The sequence below is a fragment of the Stegostoma tigrinum genome, chromosome 28 (genome assembly GCF_030684315.1).
Source record: "Stegostoma tigrinum isolate sSteTig4 chromosome 28, sSteTig4.hap1, whole genome shotgun sequence".
In the NCBI taxonomy this organism is placed as follows: Eukaryota; Metazoa; Chordata; class Chondrichthyes; order Orectolobiformes; family Stegostomatidae; genus Stegostoma; species Stegostoma tigrinum.
In genome coordinates this window covers 28253318-28270335 of record NC_081381.1, presented here as the reverse complement: position 1 = coordinate 28270335, position 17018 = coordinate 28253318, and the positions used below count along the sequence as shown (strand labels likewise).

Sequence of the window (17018 nt, the reverse complement as noted above, 5' to 3'; positions counted from 1 at the left end):
AGCTTTGCTGTAATGTATCGTGGCTGATTCTAAAGCCTGTTGTTGAATTTAAATAGTTTGAATGTGTTCAGAAAAGGTGGCATCGCCTGAAATATCAGGAATTCTTGGGAGTTGAAGTCGAGATGAACTTGTGGAAAGTTTTAAAAAAAAATCTACATTATGAACTACTCTGGTTTAATGTTGCCACTGCTTGAAACCCAAAGCGTAGCTCTTTGGAACCAGCACCAAATGGGGAAGACTTGTCCTTCGAGATGAACTTTTTTAAGAGAATGAGAGAGTTAATTTATTGGACAACTTCGGTTAATCATGCACATTTTTTATAAAGTCCAAATAGCTGACAGGTGGTAAATGATTGACTGCTTCATGAACCATTTTGTCAGAGAGCCAGGAGAAGCAGCTGATCTTGACTTGGTATTCGTGAGTGACTCAGACAACAGACAGGAAGTGGAGGTCGTGACATCTTTGGGAAACAATGACCACAGGATAGTCAAATTCATCATTATCTGTGATTCAGAAACAAGGATCAGAAACAAGGACCAGAAGCCAGGTATATAACTTTAAAGGGGCTAATTCCAAAAGCAAAGTATCCAAGGTTCCCAAAGAAAGGGAAGTTGGTCCAGCAGCATATCAGTGAAGGCCAAGTGGGATATCTTTTTAAAGCAATTATGTTGAGCATGCAGCAGGATAATATATTTAATAGGTAGACTCCATGAATGGTGCTGAAATAGTAAAAAAAAATAAGATAGAAGACTTGAAGTCTAATGTGAATCAATGTGTTCACCCAGTAGGAAAATCGAATGTTAAACTACATAGCCAGTATTGAGTATGTCAGAGGAAGCCCTGATCAAACAATACAAGATTCTGGCCAGACTGCACCAGTGTCTAAATCTGAATGCTGAGGTACAAGACAAACATTGAAGAACTGGGAAAATGCAAACGAGCTGATCAGGGTAGTCCAAGCTCTGAATTGAGCATAAAATTGTATTCTGAGCCTTGAAAGATTAATATGGAATTATACCTTAAACTAACCAGCCACTAAGACAAAGAAACATGGCCTCAAACTAGTAACAGGCAAGTTTTGGAACTATTGGAAGTTTTGTCATACAGAAAGGACTCCAAGGTGGTGACAGGGATTGGAAAACTTTAGATTCCTCAGAGAAATAATCGGCTGTAGCAATGGGGCAGAAATTGAATTGTTTTGAGTGGATAATCTAAGAAGTTCCTTATATCTCCACTAATCAACAATGATCATGTGCTGGTTTTTTTTTTTAAATCAATTGTTGTTTAAGTCATGCTCTTGCTACATTCTAGAGTTCCACCCAACCACGACTATCCTATTTGGAGATGACTGAAGATTATCCACGATATCCTGATGTTCATGACCTTGACCTGACCCTCCTCAACCCACGCATGATTGTGGTAAGTCATTGGAGCTGTAGTACAAGTGGATTAGGGGCCAGCAGCTGTTTGTGATCTAATTGATTCGTCAACAGTGCACAAAGAGCTAGGTCTGAGTTTGCATCATTTATGTAATATTGGGGAAGAGGGATAGATTTGTGTGCAACTGCAGGCACATGCACCCTTCCCGTTTCTACGTTTGTTGCTGTTGTTCTTCATGACAATCTGTAATCTGAGGGGCCCTAGATTCTCAACAATAGTCATTTTCATTTAAATAGAGTCATTAAGTCTACAGCATAGAAAATAGCCCTTTGGCCCATCAAATCTGTATCAGTCAAAAACAACCAATTAAGTACTCTAATCCCAGTTTCCAGCACTTGATCAATAGCCTTGAATGCCTTGGCATCGCAAGTGTACACCTAAATGCTATGTACATGTTATGAGGGTTTTTGCCTCCGTCACCCTTACAAGCAGTGTGTTGCAGATACATAGAACATAAAACAGTACAGCACAGTACAGGCCCTTTGGCCCATGATGTTGTGCCGACCTATTATCCTACTAAGATCAATCTATTCTGCTACCCTACATTTTATATCTCCCATGTGCCTAAGACTCGGTTAAAAGTCTGTCAAGTATCTGATTCCACCACCACTGTTGGCAGTGCATTCCACATGTCCATTACTCTCTGTGTGAAGAATGTACCTCCTGACATCTCCTCTATACCTTTCTCAAATCACCTTAAAATTATGCCCCTCGTAATGGTAATTTCTGCCCTGGGAAAGTGTCTCTGACTAGGCATTCTATCTATGCCTCTCATCGTCTTGTACACCTCTATCAAGTCACCTCTCATCCTTTTTTGCTCCAATGAAAACAGCCCTAGCTGCTTCAGCCTTTCCTCCATAAGACCTGCCGTCCAGTCCAGGCAGCATCCTGGTAAATCTCCTCTGCACCCTCTCTAAAGCTTCCATGTCCTTCCTATTATGAGGCGCCCAGAACTGAACACACTATTCCAAGATAATACGGTGTGAAGCTGGATGAACACAGCAGGCCGAGCAGGAAAGTTTGATGTTTTGGGTTGAGACCCTTCTTCAGAAAGGGGGGGGGGGGGAAGGGGATTCTGAAATAGGGAGACTGGGAGGCGGATAGAAGATGAATAAAGGAGAAGATGGGGTGAGAGGAGACAGACAGGTCAAAGAGGTGGGGTTTGAGCCAGTGAAGGTGAATGTAGGTGGGGAGTTAGGGAGGGGATAGGTCATCCAGGGAGGACGGACAGGTCAAGGGGGCGGGTTGAAGTTAGTGGGTAGTAGTTGGGGTTGGGGCTTGAGGTGGGGACTAGCTGGGCTGGTTTTGGGATGTGGTCGGGGGAGGGGAGATTTTGAAGTGTTTTAAGTCCACATTGATACCCTTGGGCTGCCGGGTTCCCAAGCGAAATATGAGATGCTGTTCCTGCATCTTTTGGGTAGCGTCATTGTGGCAATGCAGGAGGTCGAGGATGGGCATGTTGTCGGTGTGGCCGGGGGTGGGGGCGTGGCGGTGTGTGGAAGAGGAGTTGACATGGTTCACGACTGGGAGGTGTAGTTGTTTGTTGCGAACTGAGCTTGGGTGTTCCGCAAAGTGGTCCCCAAGCCTCCGTTTGGTTTCCCCAATGTAGAGGGGGCCACAATGGGAACAGCGGATATAGTATATCATGTTAACAGATGTGCAGGTGAACCTCTGCTTGGTGTGAAAAGTCATCTTAGAGCCTGGGATGGGGGTGAAGCGGGAGGTATAGGGGCAGGTGTAGCACTTGCTTTGATTGCAGGAAAAAGTGCCGGGGGTGGTGGGGCTGGAGGGGAGTGTGGAGCGGACAAGGGAGTCACAGAGAGAGCAGTCCCGCCGGAAAGCACAAGGGTGCAGAGGAAAAAATGTCTTTGGTAGTGTGGTCAGATTGCAGATTTGCCGGAAATGTTGGAGGATGATGTGTTGGATTTGGAGGTTGATGGGGTGATAAGTGAGGACGAGGGGGATTATGTTTTGGTTATTATTGTGGGTAGTGGGTGTGAGGGATGAGTTACAGGAATTGCGAGAGACACTGTCTAGGGCATTTTCGATCACTGTAGAGGGAAAGTTGTGGCTCTTGAGGAAAGAGGACATTGGGGATGTTTGGGAGTGGAACGTCTCATCTCGGGAGCAGGTGCAGTGAAGGAATTGGGAATAGGGGATGGCCTTTTCACAGGAAGGTGGGTGAGAGGAGGAATATTCTAGGTGGTTGTGGGAGTTGATAGGGTTAAGATGGATATCGGTTTCCAGGTGGATGCCAGAGATGGAGACAGAGGGATCCAGGAAGGACAAAGGTGTCAGAGTTGGTCCAGGTAAATTTAAGGTGGGGGTGAAAGGTGTTAGTGAAGTGGATGAACTGTTCAAGCTCCTCGTGGAAACACGAGGTGGCGCCAAAACATCAATGTAACAAAGGAAGAGATGGGGGATAGGGCCAGTGTAGCTTTGGAAGAGGGATTGTTCTGCATACCCTACAAAGAGACAGGCATAGCTTGGGCCCATGCGGGCACCCACAGCTACCCCCCTTTGTCTGTAGGAAGTGGGAGCTTCACACCGTATTATCTCAGATTCTCCAGCATCGGCAGTTCCTACTATCTCTGTAACAGTATTCTAAGTGTGGTTGAACCAGAGTTTTATAGAGCTTCAGCAAAACCTCACAGCTCTTAAATTCCGTTCCCCTGCCAGTGAAAGCCAACACACCATATGCCTTCTTTACAACCCTATCAACTTGGGTCGCAACTTCAAGGGGTCTACGGACATGGACCCCAAGATCCCTCTGTTCCTCCACACTGCCAAGAATCTTGATATTAACCTGTATTCTGCATTCAAATTTGACCTTCAAAAATGAATCAATTTACACTTTTCTGGGTTGAATTCCATCTTTGCCCAGCTCTGCATCCTGTCAATGTCCCATTGCAACTTAGAACAGCTCTCCACACTGTCCACCATTCCATTAACCTTCATGTCATTGGCAGTCTTACTAACCCACCCTTCCGCTTCCTCATCCAAGTCATTTATAAAGAGCAGAGGTCCCAGATCAGATCCCTGTGGAACACCACTTGTCACCAAGCTCCAGGCTGAAAACTTTCCATCTATTACCACCCTCTGTCTTCTGTTGGACAGCCAAATTTCCCCGAATCCCATGCCTCCTTACTTTCTGAATGTACCTACCATGGGGCGTCTTATCAAATGCCTTGCTAAAATCCACTGCTGTACCTTCATCAACATGTTTTGACATATCCTCAAAGAATTCAGTAAGGCTTGCGAGGCATAACCTGCCCCTCTCAAAGCCATGCTGACTATTTCTAATCACACTGTGCTCTTCCAAATAATGGTTTCCAGAATCTCTCAGAATCCTTTACAATAATTTGCCCACCACAGAAGTAAGACTGACTGGTCCGTAATTTCCAGGATTATACCTATTCCCTTGCTTGAACAAGGGAATGACATTTGCCACCCTCCAGTCATCTGGTACTGCTCCAGTGTACAGTGGCCAAAGGGGCAACAATCTCTTCCCTCGCTTCCTGTAGTAACCTTGGGTATGACCCATGTGGCCCAGGTGACTTATCTATCCTCATGTTTTTCAAAATTTCTAGCACATCCTCCTTCCTAGTATCAACCTGTTTGAGCATATCTGCCTGTTTCATGCTGCGCTCACAAACGTCAAGGTTCCTCTCACTGGTGAACATTGAAGCAAAGTATTCATTAAGGACCTCCCCTACCTCCTCTGACTCCGCGCACAAGTTCCCTCCACTATCCTTGATTGGCCCTGCCCTCACGCTGGCCCCCGTCTCATTCCTCATAAGCATAGAACGCCTTGGGGTTTTCCTTGATCGTACCTGCCAAGGTTTTCTCATACCCCTTTCTAGCTCTCCTCAGTCCATTCTTCAGTTCCTTCCTGACTAACTTGTCAACCTCTAGACCCCTGTCCAATCCTTGCTTCCTCAACCTTAGTAAGCTTCCTTCTTCCTCTTGACGAGGTGTTCTACATGTCTTGTCATGCAAGATTCTTTCACCTTACCATCCTTTCCTTGCCTCAGTGGGACGAATCTATCCAGTAACTGTAGCAACTGCCTCCCTAAATAACCTCCACATTTCTGTTGTGCATTTCCGTGAGAACATCTGATCCCAATTGGTGCACTGTATTTCTTGCCTAATAGCATTGTAATTCCCCCTCCCCTAATTAAATACATTCCCATACCCCGTCTGCTCCTATCCCTCTCCATGACTATGGTAAAGATCAAGGGGTTGTGGTCACTATCAGTGAAATGCTGTCCCACTGAGAGATCTGACACTTGGCCTGGTTCGTTGCCAAGCACCAAGCCCAATATGGCCTCCCCTCTAGTCGGTCTGTCTACGTATTGAGTCAGAAATCCTTCCTGGACACACCTGACAAAATTCATCCAAACTATTTGCACTTAGGAGGTTCCACTTTATATTAGGGAAGTTGAAGTCATCGGTGACAACAGCCCTATTACTTCTGCACCTGTCCAGAATCTCTGTCAGTCTGCTCCTCCAGTGTCTCTGTTGTTTTGGTGGGTCTATAGAAAACTCCCAATAAAGTGACTGCTCCTTTCCTGTTTCTGACTTCTACCCATTTCTGACTCAGTGGACAAATCCTCCTTCATGACCTCCCTTTCTGCAGCTGTGATGCCATCCCTGATTAGCAATGCCACTCCCCCACCTCTTTTACCTCCTTCCCTGTTTCTTCTGAAACAGCTATACCCTGGAACATCCAACAACCATTTCTACCTGTGTTATCCAAGTCTCCGTAATGGCCACGACAGCATGGTTTCGAGTATTTCTGTCACCCTGTTAGTAAAACAAGTTACCCTCTCATCCCTCGTCAACCTCCTGTCCCTTATCCTAATCTGCCTGTCTTTAGGTCTCTCCAGTAAGGGCGCTCATTCCTTTTTGTCTACCTTGTCTGTGTCCCTCAGCCTCCTCTTCATCAAGGAAAACAATTCCACTCTTTTCAATCTCTCTTCGTAACTAAAACTCTTCAGTCCTGGCAACATCCTAGTAAATTTCTTATGCACCTTTTCCAGTGCACTCACATCCCTCTCAGTGTTAAATTCAAAGTGGGTACCTTGTGCCAAATAGTAATTATTGACCTGGCTTTATAGCATTTGTACTTCACTAAATTCAGTCTCACTGCAACATTTTTTGGCTCCTTATTTGTTGATTGATTCTACTGTAAAACTGTTTTAACCATTCATTGTTCTATCCTATGGAACTTTGGGTACTGTTTTCTTTTGCTTTGTTTGTTCTTGAATGTGTTATTGTGTCCCAAATCTGTGTCTATATTTTTGACTCTTTCGTTTCTGACCTTCTCTGATCATGTTTCAGTCCCTGCTGTAACCCATATCAAAGTTATTCTCTCTGACCATGAATACAGTAAACTAGCTGCCCTTATTCTTTTCAGCCTTTATGTAGCTTTCCGTGTGATTGACAACACTACACCCTGCCAGTGCCCCTCCTGTGTCATTTAGTTGAGTGGAACTGCATATATTTGGTTCCATTCATCCATTCATGACCACAGAATACCTGGAATGTCTTCTTTGTGCTGCTGCACCAGTACTTCTAGAATCCTGAGGATCTATCATTGACTCCGTGCTATTTTCGTTTACATACTATCTGTCAGTGACATCATCTAAAAGTATACATTCAGTTTCTACATGCTGCTGAATATTCCCAGCTGGCTCTCACCATCACTGTTTTAATGTAGCAATTTGTATTCAACAAATAGCAATGTGATGATGATCAGAGTGTGTTCTAAATGATATGGAAAGGGTAATGAACATTGGAGGAAAAGTCACCCTTCTCTTTGAATCTCTGCAATGGGATCTTTATATCCAGGAGAGAAAGTGATTGGGACTTTGTTGTTCGAATGAAATATGAAGCCAACATCTCCAACAGCACAACAGTCCCTTGAAACTAAATTGGAAGAGGTGCCTATGTTATGTGCTCAAATATTTGGAGTGAAACTTCAACTTCCTTTTGACAGAGGCAAGAGTATTGATCATTGAATTATTACAGATGAGTGTTTATTTAAAAGGTTAATATACACATTTGGCGTCTGGGAGGCAAGGTTGTGATGGATATTCTGGCTGGGTGGTAATATGAAAAAGAGGATAATGATTTACTTCGCAAGTTGCAATGTCCAGATTAATGTTTGTTATATAACCTAGTGTTGAAACAGTTTTCTTTTCTCTGCTGTAGGATATTACACCTTACATGAATCTTTGTCCTTACACGGTCTCGCCAAACACACATGTGTCTCAGGTCTTCAACCTGTTCCGCACCATGGGATTGAGACATCTGCCAGTGGTCAATGCTGTGGGAGAGGTGAGTTAGGGCCAGAGTCCTATTATTAGATACAGGATTCATGACGAGAGACATCATAGAGGTGGGGGTCTGTGTGTGGGGCTAAGATTCCTTTAAGGAATGTGAGCATCACTGGTAAAGTGAATATTTATTGTCTGTTCCAAATTGTCCTAGAGAAGGTGACGATGAGCTGCCTTCATGAACTGCTGCAGTCTTTGAAGCGTACCTTGGGTATTCACAATGCTATAGGATGAGGGTTCCAAGATATTGACCTAGTGACAATGAAGACATGGCAATGTAGTCCCACTGCAGGTGGGTGTGTGGCATGGAGAGAACTTGCAGATAGTGATGCATTTGCTGCCCTGTGCTTCTACATGGTAGTAATGGAGAGTGCTCTTGGAACTGTTTGAGTTGCCGGGCTGCGTCTTGCAAATGGTACATTTCATTGACCAATATCTAAATATTGAATTAGGCAGTAAAAGATGTTCAGAGACTTATGAGGATTAATGGTAAATCCATAGTTTAGCACAAACACCAGTTTCCACTTTTCCTTTCTGGAGACTTTCCCTGTCAAGGAGCCCACTGCCACTGGGAAGAACCCAGCTATTTCTTAATCAACCTGTTCAAACAGTTTTTTTAAGAACAGAATCCCTACGACATGGAAACAGGCCCAACGAGTCCATACCGCTGCTCGGAAGAGCATCCCATCCAGACCCATTCCCTACCTTGCATTTCCCATGTCTAACCCACCTAACCTAAACACGTTCCTGGCAATGGAACATTTTATTATCAGATTTTATTATCTTGGATTCTCCAGCATCTGCAGTTCCCATTATCACATTCCTGAACACTATGGGCAATTTAGCATGGCCAATCCACCTCGCCTGCACCTAGCCATCTTTGGACTGTGGGTGGAAACTAGAGCACCCAGACGAAATCCACACAGACACGGGGAGAATGTGCAGATTCCGTGCAGACAGTCGCCCAAGGGTGGATTGAACTGGAGTCCCTGGTGCTGAGACAGCAGTGCTAATCATTCAGCCACCGTGCCACCCCCCAGTCTTGCCTATTTCACACCACTGCCCACCAAAACCAGTGTGACACTAATAAAACTGAAGGAAGGTTAAGGAAAACTAAGGTGGAACTAAATCACATTATTACCAGAGGAGAAAGTAATGTTCACGTGTATTAGGATGCACCTCTCGAGAAGGTGTATCTTGTCTAGATATAGGGATGTTATCATTGTATCACAAGAGACCCCAAGCACTCTGCTTTTAGATATTTGTATATTTTCTGATAACCTGTTCAAAGAAACAATTACAATTGCCTGGATCAAGTGGGACTGAACCAAGGCCTCCTGGTACAGAGGGAACATGCTACCACCACAGCCCTAGACACCAGCTTTTAAAAAATACAATATTCAAAAGTATTGTCTGCTGTCAATCAACTGTGAAGTTTATCCTTTAAATTACCTGCATTTCTCATTGACATAAACACATTCCTGTCACTGTACTTTGAAGGGAAGGAATGTTGAAGGTGGTGGATGTAGTTCCAATCAAGTGGCTATTTGCCCTGGATGTTGTCAAGCTTCTTGAGTATTATTGGAGCTGCACATGCCAGGCAAGTTGAGTGTATTCCATCTCATTCCTGACTTGTAGGTCTTGGATAGTGGATAGGCACTGAGGAGATGGGATGTGAGTTATTCGTCACTGAATTCTGACCTCTAACCTGTTCTTGTAGAAACATATTCACTTCTGACTTTATTGATGGAGGGAAGGTGAAGCAGCTGAAGACTGTTGGTCCTAGGCTGCTATCCATAGGAGCTTGTGATATCCTGGTGCTGAGGTTATCGATCTCTAACAACTAGAACCATCTGCCGTTTTGCTTCGTATGAGTTCAACTAGCAGTGAATTTTCCCCCGATTCCCAGGTTTTGCCAGGGCTCCTTGATGCCATAATTGTGTTGCGATTATTTCCTAAAATAAACTATCTCAGGAACCTTGTAATAGGTCAATGATCTTTTATTGAATGAATATTGGGAGAGTGCACTCTAGGAAAGGTTCTGAGGTAGCAATCTAACTTGATAAGAAATCATTAGATATTTCTACATTGTAATTCAAGCAGACAGTATATTAATTGAATTACTTGAATTCCCAAATGGTCTGTTTTAGACAAAGATCTTGTTTTTTCACATATTCCAAAAGTGGCAAGGAGCGAATTACCCCTGGTTTCACCACTCTCATCTTCCCAGGTGCCATCCTACCTCTGCTCCAAAGTCTGTGCTTCATTCTAATCCTTGACTAAATCCTGTTGCTTTGTTTGTCTTGGTGTGGTATTAGATCATCATGACATTCGAGTTCCAAATAAAACCTCGGGATACGTTCTGGATCAGCCATCTTGTACTTTCTCAGAAACCTGTCTGTCTGCTGCAGCAACATCTGAGCTTGTTTATGCAATTTAAATTTCTTAACCTGAGTACTTTGAATAAAATAAATGCAAAATGAATCTTTAATTATTATTTCTTATGAAGTTAACCAAAACACACTATCTTATTCTAATCCCGGCTGGAAATTTGTGTAGACTTACAGGCTAACTTGTCATACCCAAATTGCCCCCTAACACTTTTTTAAATGTTGCCTTGCTATTGAGGCCGTTCACTCTCACCTCACTTCTGGAGTAAGATCTTTGTCCACATTGGACGAAAGCTGTATTGGGGTCAGGAACTGAATGACTCAGGCAGAATACAAACTCATCGTCAATTAGCTGGTTATTTCCAATGCCACGCAATAACATTTGCTGACCCTTTCTTTCACTTTACTGATGATAGAAAGTAGACCAACGAGGCAATAATGCAGAACTGTTTTTGAAGATGGGTTACTGGACTCGAAACATTGATACTATTTTCTCTCCAACAGTTTCAGAACACTACAGGCTTCTGTTGTGAAGAAGGGTCACTGAACACTACTTGCTCTCCACAAATGCACCTGACCACCTGAGTTTTCCCAGCATGCGCACTACTTTTATTGTTTTATTTTGCTTTTGTTTTTTCTGATAGGGTGATAATTGGCTGCTTTGGATCTGTCTCTTTCTCAAAATATACAAAACCTATCCCGGCCATTTTTCACATTGCTGGCAAGATTATGATATTGTAACTACTGGAACAACTTGGCTAAGGGTGTAGCATGTCTCAGCAAAAGTCTTCAATATTATTGAATGTTGTCAGCCCCATAGCTTTTGCAGTATTCAGTGCTTTTTGCGGGTTTTAATATGTGAGTAAATTAACTCGAATATTGGCATCTATGATGCTGGAGTCCTCAGTAAGAGCCTGAGACTTCCAAAAAGCCTTTGATAAAGTGCCTCACAGGAGGCTGCTGAACAAGGTGAGGGCCCATGGTGTTCGAGGTGAGCTACTGGCTTGGATTGAGGATTGGCTGTCTGACAGAAGGCAGAGACTTGGGATATAAGGCTCTTTCTCGGAATGGCAACCGGTGACGAGTGGTGTCCCGCAGGATTCAGTGTTGGGGCCACAGCTGTTCATCTTATATATTAATGATCTGGATGAAGGGACTGGGGGCATTCTAGTGAAGTTTGCCGATGATACGAAGATAGGTGGACAGGCAGTTAGTACTGAGGAGGTGGGGAAGCTGCAGAAAGATTTAGACAGTTTAGGAGAGGGGTCCAGGAAATGGCTGATGAAATTCAATGTGAGTAAATGTGAGGTTTTGCACTTTGGAAAAAAGAATACAGGCATGGACTATTTTCTAAACAGTGAGAAAATTTGCAAATCAGAAGTTCCAAAGGATCTGGGAGTGTTGGTCCAGGATTCTCTAAAGGTTAACTTGCAGGTAGAGTCCGTAATTAAGAAAGCGAATGTAATGTTGTCGTTTATCTCAAGAGGGTTGGAATATAAAAGCAGCGATGTGCTTCTGAGGCTTTATAAGGCTTTCGTTAGGCCCCATTTAGAATACTGTGTCCAATTTTGGGCCCCACACCTCAGGAAGGAGCGTGTCCAGCGGAAATTCACACGGAATGGTAGGTTTAACGTATGATGAACAGCTAAGGATCCTGGGATTGTACTCATTAGAGTTTAGAAGGTTGAGGGGAGATCTAATAGAAACTTACAAGATAATGTATGGTTTAGAAGGGGTGGATACTAGGAAGTTGTTTCCGTGAGGCGGGGAGACTAGGACCCATGGGCACAGCCTTAAAATTAGAGGGGGTAAATTTAAAACTGAAATGAGATGACATTTCTTCAGCCAGAGAGTGGTGGGCTTGTGGAGTTCATTGCCGCAGAGTGCAGTGGAGGCCGGGATGTTGGATGCCTTCAAGGCAGAGATCGACAAATTCTTGATCTCCAAAAGGAATCAAGGACTATGGGGAGAGTGCAGGGAAGTGGAGTTGAAATGCCCATCAGCCATGATTTAAATGGCAGAGTGGACTTGATGGGCCGAATGGCCTTACTTCCACTCCTATGTCTTATGGTCTAACATCCAGTTAGCAGTTCTAGCTGAAAATTAATGCACATACTTCAGCTTTGTCTTTTGTACTGATGTACTGGGCTTGCCCAAGATTGAGGGTGGGAACATTTGTGGAACTTCCATTTCCAATGTATTATTTAATTATCCAGTGGCATTCATGATTGAATATGGCAGGACTGCAGGGCTTATCTGATCTGTTGGTTGAAGGATCATTTGGCTCTGATTACTTGAACAGTGGAAGCAGCACGTAGTCACTCGTACATTAGCTTCACTTGATTGACATCTCATTCACCAGGTTTTACTGATGCTACTGCTAGCATCCCTTCCTGCACTCTTCAATGGTAGATTGTGAAATAAGCCGGACCACGAGGTTACAGATTGTGGTTGAATACAATTCTGCTGCTTTTGACCTACAACGCCTCATGGATTTTCAGTCTTAAGTTGCTTGATCTGTTTGACTCTCTGGTAATGCCACACAATGTGCTAGTATACATCATTGTGAAGTCTGGACTTTTTTTCCACATGGATTGTACAGTGGTCATCCCTATGACACTGATATGAATGGACTCATCTGTGATGGGTAGATTGGTGAGAATGAGGTCAGGAAAATGTTTTCTCCTTGTTGATTCACTCATTCCTTGCTGTGGTGTCTTTTATGCCCCAGCCTGTTTGGTCAGTAGAGGTGTTTGAGCCATTCTTAGTGGTGGACTTTTACAGAAAGTACTTTCTGAGCCATTGCTAAGCTGGGTGCTTCTCCAAGTTGTGTTTAACATGTCAGGGTACGAGTTCATTAACTGACATAGTGCAGGTGCTAACCAGCAGGAAGATTCCTTGCCCATATTTTTGATATTTCTTGGGACCCACAGTCAATGTTGAAGATTCTGAAGGCAAATCATTCTGAATGTACACCACTCTATTACCACCTCTAGTGAGTCTGTCCTGCTGGTAGGACAGGACATTCTCAGGAATTTTACCCAGGATCGGGGGAAACAGGCTCACTACTGGGTGGTAGTGGTCACTAGTAGTTTGTTTGGGACAGGGTGGTGATGTAAGTGTCAACAGCACAGTCTTCTACTTTTGATTTTGAGGTGCTCATTTCTCAAATCAGTGTTATCCTGAAAATGTTTTCCACAATTTCTAACATCCCAGGCTCAAGTGCCTCCTGTTCTGCACTCTCTGAAATATGAATGTTAAGAGAATTAAATAATAACATATGGGATCCCAAAGATCACAAGGTAACTTGTACTTCTGATCTGTCTACTCTAATATTTGTTAACAAATATGTTTGAGTTCCAGCTGACAGTTGGATCCTTACTTAGAGGTGAGTATGTTGCTATGTTTGAAAGGAATAATAATTGCAATTGGTCAGACACATGCTAAATGGTTAACTAGTGGACTGTCAATTTTTAATGTGCATCTGTTAGTACTAACATTGGTGAGTTTCCTCGGTGTGACAGGGGAAAATTAGAAGTAAGGAAATGCAAGCTTGCTTTTATTTTTTTGACCAGTTCATCTCAATTCCTGGTTCAACCTGAATTTGCAGTAAGGTTCTGGGACCTTTCTTTGTCCTCTCATGTCTAGAGCCAGATATTCAATATGTGTGTGGATTACAACTGAAGGTGTTGAAACTGCATCCAGGAAATATTGTTTTCCTGTGGGTTGCACATGTTTACTTCAGGGATTGAGGTAGAATTTCATCAGATTCTCTTGGGAGTTTGTGGTGCTGATTAATGATCCATGTCAGTAAATATGTCAATTGGCATGGCATAATCATACCAAATTCAAGTTAATTCGGCATTGTTGATGTGATTCGGTGACAAATTTGGGGAGAAAAAGGACACAAGGGGAGGAAGAATTTAATCATAATTCAATGACATTTCATTTTTCCTTTGTTTTAGATTGTTGGAATCATCACACGACATAATTTAAGCCACGATTTTCTATCGATGAAACTGCGGCAGCACAATATGACAATGTGACTTTCGTCCTCACTGTGCAACATTCCAGAATCATCATCCCTGCACTGCAAATGACTTTGATCTTCAGGGCCATTTAATGAGACAGGACATTCATCGGTGCCTATATCCTGCTCATTCACCTGCCAACAAGCGACAGCCACTGAAAGATCTTGGCTCTGACATTAACCTATAATTTGCAGCACTACTTGCACCTATTTAAAATAGATGATACTGATTTTGTTAATTGTGGATTTAACTGCAGTGTTTGTCTGTCTATTCATGTGAACTTGGAAGCAGTGAAAAGGAATGATGTGCTTTTATATTAGCTTAGTTTCTACAGTTGGACCTGCAGTAGTTCAAGGATTTTGCAGCACACAATGTTAAGTGAATAATTTGTTTTGCAGTTCGTTGACTTTGCACAATACTTTGTCAGTTAGGTCAGTATCAAAAGGACTGGTCTGGAAAAGACAAACATAAAAGCACTAACAAAACAAAATTCAGAGGTACTTACTAACCAGGTAGTTGAGAAATAATTAATTGACTTCAACTTCACTTTTATGGAACTATGCACCTGCACCCCAGGTTTCTTTGTTTGACAACACACTATAGGGCGTTACCATTAACTGTATAAGTCCTGCCCTCGATTGACTTACCAAAATGCAACACCTCTCATTTATCTAAATTAAATTCCACCTGCCACTCCTCAGTCCATTGTCCCAGCTGGTCAAGGTCCTATTGTACTTTGAGCCTTCTTCACTCCACTACACCACCTATTTTGGTCTCATTTTCAAATTTGCTAACATGCTTCTATAATCACATCCAGATCATTTATATAAATGAAGAAAAGCAGTAGATCCAGCACAGATCCTTGTAGCACACTGCTGGTCACAGGCCTCCAGTCCAAAAAGCAAACCTCTAACACCACCCTCTGTCTCTTACCTTCAAAGCCAATTGGCTAGCTCGCCCTGGATACCATGTGATCTAGCTTTTTAACACGTCTACCATGTATAACCTTGTCAAATGCTTTGCTGAAGTTCATATCGAAAAAGTCTACTGTTCTGCCTTCATCAGTCGTCTTTTTCACCTGTCGAGTTTTGAGAAGATTTGTAGCTCAGGTTGAGGTTCTGGATGTGAGTTTGCTCGCTGAGCTGGAAGGTTAGTTTTCAGACGTTTCGTCACCATTCTAGGTAACATCATCAGTGAGCCTCTGATAAAGCGCTGGTGTTATGTCCCGCTTTCTATTTATCTGGTTAGGTTTCCTTGGGTTGGTGATGTCATTTCCTGTTCTTTTTCTCAGGGGATGGTAGATTGGCTCCAAATCTGTGTGTTTGTTGATGGAGTTCCGGTTGGAATGCCATGCTTCTAGGAATTCTCGTGCATGTCTCTGTTTGGCTTGTCCTAGGATGGATGTGTTGTCCCAATCAAAGTGGTGTCCTTCCTCATCTGTATGTAAGGATACGCGTGATAGTGGGTCATGTCGTTTTGTAGTACTAACATTGGTGAGTTTCCTCGGTGTGACAGGGGAAAATTAGAAGTAAGGAAATGCAAGCTTGCTTTTATTTTTTTTGACCAGTTCATCTCAATTCCTGGTTCAACCTGAATTTGCAGTAAGATTCTGGGACCTTTCTTTGTCCTCTCATGTCTAGAGCCAGATATTCAATATGTGTGTGGATTACAACTGAAGGTGTTGAAACTGCATCCAGGAAATATTGTTTTCCTGTGGGTTGTACATGTTTACTTCAGGGATTGAGGTAGAATTTCATCAGATTCTCTTCTTGGGAGTTTGTGGTGCTGATTAATGATCCATGTCAGTAAATATGTCAATTGGCATGGCATAATCATACCAAATTCAAGTTAATTCGGCATTGTTGATGTGATTCGGTGACAAATTTGGGGAGAAAAAGGACACAAGGGGAAGAAGAATTTAATCATAATTCAATGACATTTCATTTTTCCTTTGTTTTAGATTGTTGGAATCATCACACGACAGTTCTACAGTTCTTGCAAGGTATTTTGTAGATGGCGTTCGTTTTATTTGTTGTCTGTATAGGGTCTTAAGTTCATTAGCTGCTGTTTTAGTGTGGTGGGTTTGTGGGCTACCCTGATGCCAAGAGGTCCGAGTAGTCTGACAGTCATTTCGGAAATGTCTTTGATGTAGGGGGAGAGTGGTTATGGTTTCTGAGCCTGTTTTGTCTGTTTGGGTTTATTGCTGAGGAATCAGCGGACTGTGTTCATAGGGTACCCATTCTTTTTGAATACGCTGAATGAGTACCCTATGAACACAGTCTGCCGATTCCTCAGCAATAAACCCAAACAAACAGACAAAATGGGCTCAGAAACCGTAATCACTCTCCCCTACATCAAAGACATTTCCGAAATGACTGCCAGACTACTCGGACCTCTTGGCATCAGGGTAGCCCACAAACCCACCAACACACTAAAACAGCAGCTAATGAACTTAAAAGACCCTATACAGACAACAAATAAAATGAACGTCATTTACAAAATACCTTGCAAGAACTGTGACAAACACTATATTGGACAAACTGGCAGAAAGCTAGCCACCAGGATACATGAACATCAACTAGCCACAAAACGACATGACCCACTATCACGCATATCCTTACATACAGATGAGGAAGGACACCACTTTGATTAGGACAAGCCAAACAGAGACATGCACGAGAATTCCTAGAAGCATGGTATTCCAACTGGAATTCCATCAACAAACACATTGATTTGGAGCAAATCTACCATCCCCTGAGAAAAAGAACAGGAAATGACATCACCAACCCAAGGAAACCTAACCAGATAAATAGAAA

The 17018-nt window shown here is 42.9% G+C and overlaps 1 protein-coding gene across 1 annotated transcript in view; it reads left to right on the top strand.

Annotated features, from left to right (window-relative positions):
• The window catches only part of clcn6 (chloride channel 6), a 70444-nt gene extending 55066 nt beyond the window's left edge, over window positions 1-15378 (top strand). The window contains exons 21-23 of the mRNA XM_048561743.2: window positions 1312-1419; window positions 7657-7782; window positions 14137-15378. Of these exons, the coding sequence (XP_048417700.2) occupies window positions 1312-1419; window positions 7657-7782; window positions 14137-14217 (315 nt within the window). The 3' untranslated portion in view covers window positions 14218-15378. The remainder of the gene's footprint in view (window positions 1-1311; window positions 1420-7656; window positions 7783-14136) is intronic.
• The last annotated feature ends 1640 nt before the right edge of the window (window positions 15379-17018 follow it).